Source organism: Tympanuchus pallidicinctus, unplaced genomic scaffold (assembly GCF_026119805.1).
Source record: "Tympanuchus pallidicinctus isolate F22 unplaced genomic scaffold, pur_lepc_1.0 scaffold15, whole genome shotgun sequence".
Lineage (NCBI taxonomy): Eukaryota > Metazoa > Chordata > Aves > Galliformes > Phasianidae > Tympanuchus > Tympanuchus pallidicinctus.
The window spans coordinates 8,504,757-8,510,000 of NW_026294669.1; the positions used below are offsets into that span (position 1 = coordinate 8,504,757).

Genomic DNA, 5,244 nt, shown 5'->3' on the forward strand with positions numbered 1-5,244 from the left:
TGCTGAGCACAGCCTACACTTTATTTCAGACTACAGATTTCTGAACATAATAAAATCTTTGGCTTGGAGCGGCCGTTCAGCCTCGCAGTCTGTGGATCAGATTTATTTTTTTTTTTTTCCTCGGGAAAAAAAAAATAAAAATAAGAGAGGGAGAGAGAGAGACAGAAATTCACACACACACACAAATATGGATCGAACGGAAGAGCGGAGGCGGACACCAAAAACGAAGAGCGACGGACGTGGGGAGGAAAGGAAAGCAACAAACGAACAAAAGAGAGAGGGAGAGAGAAGGGGAGAGAGAAACCGTCCAGCAAATAGAGATCGCTACACATATTTCTTACCTGAAATTAAATATATACAAGGTCATATGTTTGGCTATATAGAGATTTTTTTTTTTTTTTTTTTTTTGTAAGCGTTCATATTTCTTTTTTTCTCGTTCGCAGTCCTTATACTATGGATAGACAATAGCTCTGTGTTCCTGGCACCTGTCGGCGCGGGGCCGTCACTCGCTCTCCTCTTTGTCCTGCACCGTGGTGGTGGAATGGTTGTACAGTCCCTGGGCCATGAGGTGCAGCGCCAGCCCGTTTTTGATGCCCGTCGCTTTCTTGATCTTGGCCCGCTTGTTCTGGAACCAGATCTTGATCTGGGACTCGTTGAGGCTCAGCTCCTGGGCCAGGCTCTGCCGCCGCTGCTCCGTGATGTAGCGGTTCGCCTGGAACTCCGCCTTCAGCCGCTGCAGCTGCTCGGCCGTGAAGGCGGTGCGCGGCCGTTTGTCCTCCTTCTCCGTCTTCTTCTTCTTCAGCTTCCTGGTGCGGGGTCCTGCGGGCAGGGCAACACACACCGCTGCGCTGGGCCCCGCCGCCGCCCGCCCCGACGGAACGTGGCCCGACGGGGGCGACCCAACCCGGGGAGAGCGGGCCCCGGAGGACCGAGGCCGCGGAACTCCCTCGCCCACTGCCGCCGAGGCCTCGATGTAGGCCGGAGCTGCGCTCCCGGCGCGGCCGTTCCCTTCCCCGCAGCGGGAGCGGTCTGAGCCCAGCACCGCGCAGCGCTCGGAGCGCCCGGGCCGGGCGCTGGGAGAGGCCCCGCGGACGGCTGCGGGTTACACAAAGAGCGCGGCCGCGCCGAGCCGAGCGGCGGGGATCGGGGCACGGCGTGCGGATACCTCCCCGGGCCCGGAGGAAAGGGAAGGAAGGAAGGAAGGAAGGAAGAAAAGAAGGGAAGGAAAGCTCGAGTGCACGGTCCCTAAGAGCCGGGAGCCGCGGGCCCTGACAGCTCGATCGCTCAATCCATCACCGCAGTCAATCAAAGCGGCTTTTCCCGAGTTTGAAGGCGATGGAAGTGTCAATAACGGCGGCGGAGCGGCCCCGGCCCTACTGCACCGCGCTGGGGATTGGGAAGGGGGGGGTGGAGGGAGGAGAAACCGGGGTGTTACTGGGGGTCATCTCCTAGCCCTCATCTTAAAAATAAAAAATAAAAATTAAAAAAATACTGCAATTAATTTGCCACTGACGGTGGCAAAACGAAGTGCTGCGGGCCCGGCTCCAGGGGGACCCTCCTGGCTCGGCCCCTCCAGCAGCCGTTTGCAGCCCTTCTTCCTTCTCCTCCCCATAAAACAGCCCTCAGCGGCCCAACTACACGGGGCTGGAGCGATCCCCACGAAAAACGGCTCTTTGCCTGGGGAAAAGGAACGGACTCCCGGGGCACCCGGCTCTCCGCACGGCCCCGGCGCCGAGCAGATCCGAACGGGGCTCTCGGAGGAGGATGGGGACCGGGACCCTCCCCGCGCCGGGCTGAGAGCCACAGGAGGGAGGCAGAGGGAAGAGGGGCACGGAGAGAGCTGGGGGGATCCGCGCTATCCTTACCCGAGGAAGGCCGGTCGGAGTATCGCGTACAGTACACCCAGGCGGGCCATACCAGCGGCTGCTGCGAGTCGGGCTTGAGCACGGCTCCTCCATTATTAGAGCCCATGAGGAGGATGGCGGGGCTGCCGTGCTCCCCGTACTTGGCTGCCGGAGTCTCGCCGCCGTCTCCCTGTGCCTTGGCCGCCCCCGCAGACCCCGCAGCTCCCGCGGCCGTTCCGGGATTCGCTTTGGCGGCGGTGCCGGCGGGCGCGGAGCCGTCGGGAGCGCAGTTCGAGTCCGGGCAGAGGAGCGCGGAGGAGGGCGCGTGGGGCGGCCGGGCCAGCAGCGGGTTGACGTTCTCTCTACCTGCGCTCTGCGCTCCGTCCCGCTGTTCCCGGCCGCCTCCTCCTCCTCCTCCTCCTCCCGTCGCAGCACCGGTGGCGGCGGGCAGCTCCTTCTTGCAGCCGAAGTCCGGCCGGAGGATGTTGTCGATGAAGAAGTTAGTGGTGCGGGGCGGCGGCGGCGGCGGGGGGCGGCGGCGGGGCAGGGGCAGGGGGCAGGGCGCGGCGGGGGAGGCGGGCGCGGGGCTGGGGGACACCGGAGCGCTGTCGCCGTCGCTGCCGCCTCCACCGCCGCCTCCGCCGTTCGCCGGCCCCGGCGGCGCCGCGTCCCGGTGGTGGCCGTGCCCCTCCGGCGGCTCTTCCATGCTCAGCCCCCGCCACGGAGAGAGACGGAGAGGAGATCGCCGCTTCGCCGTTCGCTGCTCGCTGTTCGCTTGCTGCTTTTTTTTTTTTTTTCCTCTTTTTTCTCCTTTTGCCCCCCCCCCAGCCCCCACACACAGCCACTTTACGCCCACTCCGCTTTGGCGGTGGGTGGCGGGTTAAAAATTTTCAAAAAAAAAAAAAAAAAAAAAAAGAAAGAAAGAAAAAAAAAGGAAAAAAAAAAGAAAAAACGAGTCCAAAAAAAAAAAAAAAAAAAAAAAAAAAAAAAAAAAAAAAAGCACCAAATCCACTTGTTGGGCCGGAGCGGAGCTGAGCTTTTTTTTTTTTTCTCTCTCTCCCCCTCGCACGGATGGATCCAAAACCGGGAGACACTCGAGGGCTTCTCTCCCCTTATATATTTCCAACAGCAAAAAAAAAAAAAAAAAAGGGGAAAAAAAAAGGGAAAAAAAAAAACCCAAACCCGCGTGCAGCCGCACCGCGGCCCCCCCCGCGCCCGCCCCCCGCGGAACCCCTTAGCAGCCGCGCATGGCCCCGCGCTGCCGCCACGCTCTGCCCACGGCCCCGCAGCCCTTCCCCGGCGGCGTGCGCGGCTCTGCTTTCCCTTCACCTTTTCTCTTGTTTTCCTTTTCTTATTCTTTTTTTAATAATTCCTTCCCACCCACCCCCCCTCCCTTATTATTATTATTTGGTTTTGTATTTTTTTTTTTTTTTTGGTCCCCCGCAAAAAAAAATTTGGGGGGGAGGAAAAAAAAAAAAAAAAAAGCCAATCTCTGACAGCTCCGATCTTTGCAACAAACTCTCCCTAAAAAAATCCCTCGGCCACACTTTTTTTTCGCTCGCACCGGAAGCACGTGAGGCGGCCCCGCACGTGGGGGCGGCCAATGGTTCGCCGCCGCCGCCGCTGACACCCCGCTCTTCGCCCAATGGCCAAACCCGACGGGGCGCCGCGATAAATACCGCGTGGGGCCGGGCCGGGGCGGTGGTGGCGGCTCGACGGGGTGGGGGCACGCCCGTGGGAGCCCCCCATCCATTATAGAGCTGCCTTAGAATGCCCGCGCTATAAAGCGCCACTGTAGAGCCCCTAGTATAGAACCTCCTTCGAGCATCTTCTTTACAGCACCCCTATTATAGAGCCCCCTCAGAGTGCACCCATTATAGAGCCCCTTTACAGTGCCCTCATTATAGAACTCCATTATAGTACCTCGATTATAGAGCCCCTTCAGGGTGCTTCCATTATAGAGACACATTATAGAGCCCCCTTAGAGTGCCCCCATTATAGCGCCCCTTATAGAGGCCCATTATAGCGCCCCCTTAGTCCGCCTCTATTGGAGCGCCCCCCTCGCGTCTCCACCCTCATAGCATCCCATTATAGCGCCCCCCGTTTTAGCGCCCCCACCGCCTGCAGCGCCCTCCCCGCTCCCCGGCCCTGGGAGCCCATGATCTGGGGCGCCCCCAAATCGTAAACCTTTCCCCAAATAGTAAAGCCTGCAACTTTCCCAAATACATGTAAACCCCGCAGGCTCTCAACTCACCCTCTTTCAATTTTGATTTTGTGTTTCCATGTCGGGGGAAGGAGAGACGGAGAGGGCCTCTAGTTGAAACTTTTCGTTTTTCATTCCTTTAGAAAACAATAGTAATCATGTTTTTAAAAATATATAGGGCTAAATAATGGGAAATGAAAGGGCGAACCTGCAGCTGCCGCGCTGCCTCGCTCCACACTGAGCGGCATCGGTACTATTTTGGGGGATGAAAAGCCGCCTGCCTGAGGTTGGTCTGTGGGTTCGGGCTCCGAGAGCGGCCCTCCACCCCGCGGTGCTCTGCTCTCAGCTCAGAGCGAACACCTCGGGGCTGCGGGAGAGAAATTAGGGATTTGGAAGGATGGAGAGACCGGTGCATGGTTTATCAGTGTTTTGTGTTCCTAAACATTAACGTGTATGGAAAAGAATAAGAATAATGCATAACCCTAAGGCCGGATTTGGTGTCTCTCGGCCTCCCGGGGCCGCAGCTGCTGCCCTCTCTCCGCTGGCACCCGACGACCCCGAGGGGGCTCCGAGCGGCTTCAAGCGCCCCGCGGCCACAACTCCGTGCGGGGCTCCTGCGGGCACCTGCGGGAAGGGGCGGCCCCGAAAAGAGCCCATTTTCCCCCAAAAGAAAACAATGACGAGAGGAGGGGAGGCCGCATCACGTGCCATCTCCCGTACGTCCTATGTGTGGGATGCGGATGTGCCATAGGTATGTATGGACGTGGGGACGAACACCGGGGGGTGGCACACGGGACCGAAGGCCCCCCCCCCCCGCGCTCCGCTCCCCCCGAGGCGCGTTCGGCTCTTTCCGTACCGCGGAACCTCCCGACTCGTCCCCCCCCAACACCACCTCCCCAAAACGCCGCAGCGCTCAACGTCCGCACTGCAATGAACGCGACCCCCGCTCCCCCTCCCCCCCCCCCTCCCGCTCGCATCCACAACATTGTATCATTTACTCGCCCGAAATTGGGTTTATTTATATTTAAGTTAGCAAAATTGAAATCTTTATCCCAAAAGCGAGCGTGGGTACTTAATTAAATTCTAATTAGGACACTATCAATATCCCATTTAGCCACGTAGCCTTTGTGAGCCGCGGTCCCTTTCAGAGCCGTAAATGGGGGCTCGCCGCCTTATCTCTCCTGCAAGAGACGCCTT

At 58.8% G+C, this 5,244-nt stretch overlaps 1 protein-coding gene across 1 annotated transcript; it reads right to left on the bottom strand.

Annotated features, from left to right (window-relative positions):
- Window positions 1-2,627, bottom strand: EN1 (engrailed homeobox 1). Its single transcript, XM_052675822.1, has 2 exons — window positions 1,866-2,627; window positions 1-819 (listed from the first exon to the last, which is right to left on the bottom strand). The coding sequence occupies exons 1-2, from the start codon at window positions 2,548-2,550 to the stop codon at window positions 503-505; spliced, it is 1,002 nt and encodes a 333-aa protein (XP_052531782.1). The 5' UTR covers window positions 2,551-2,627; the 3' UTR covers window positions 1-502.
- Between the last annotated feature and the right edge of the window lie 2,617 nt (window positions 2,628-5,244).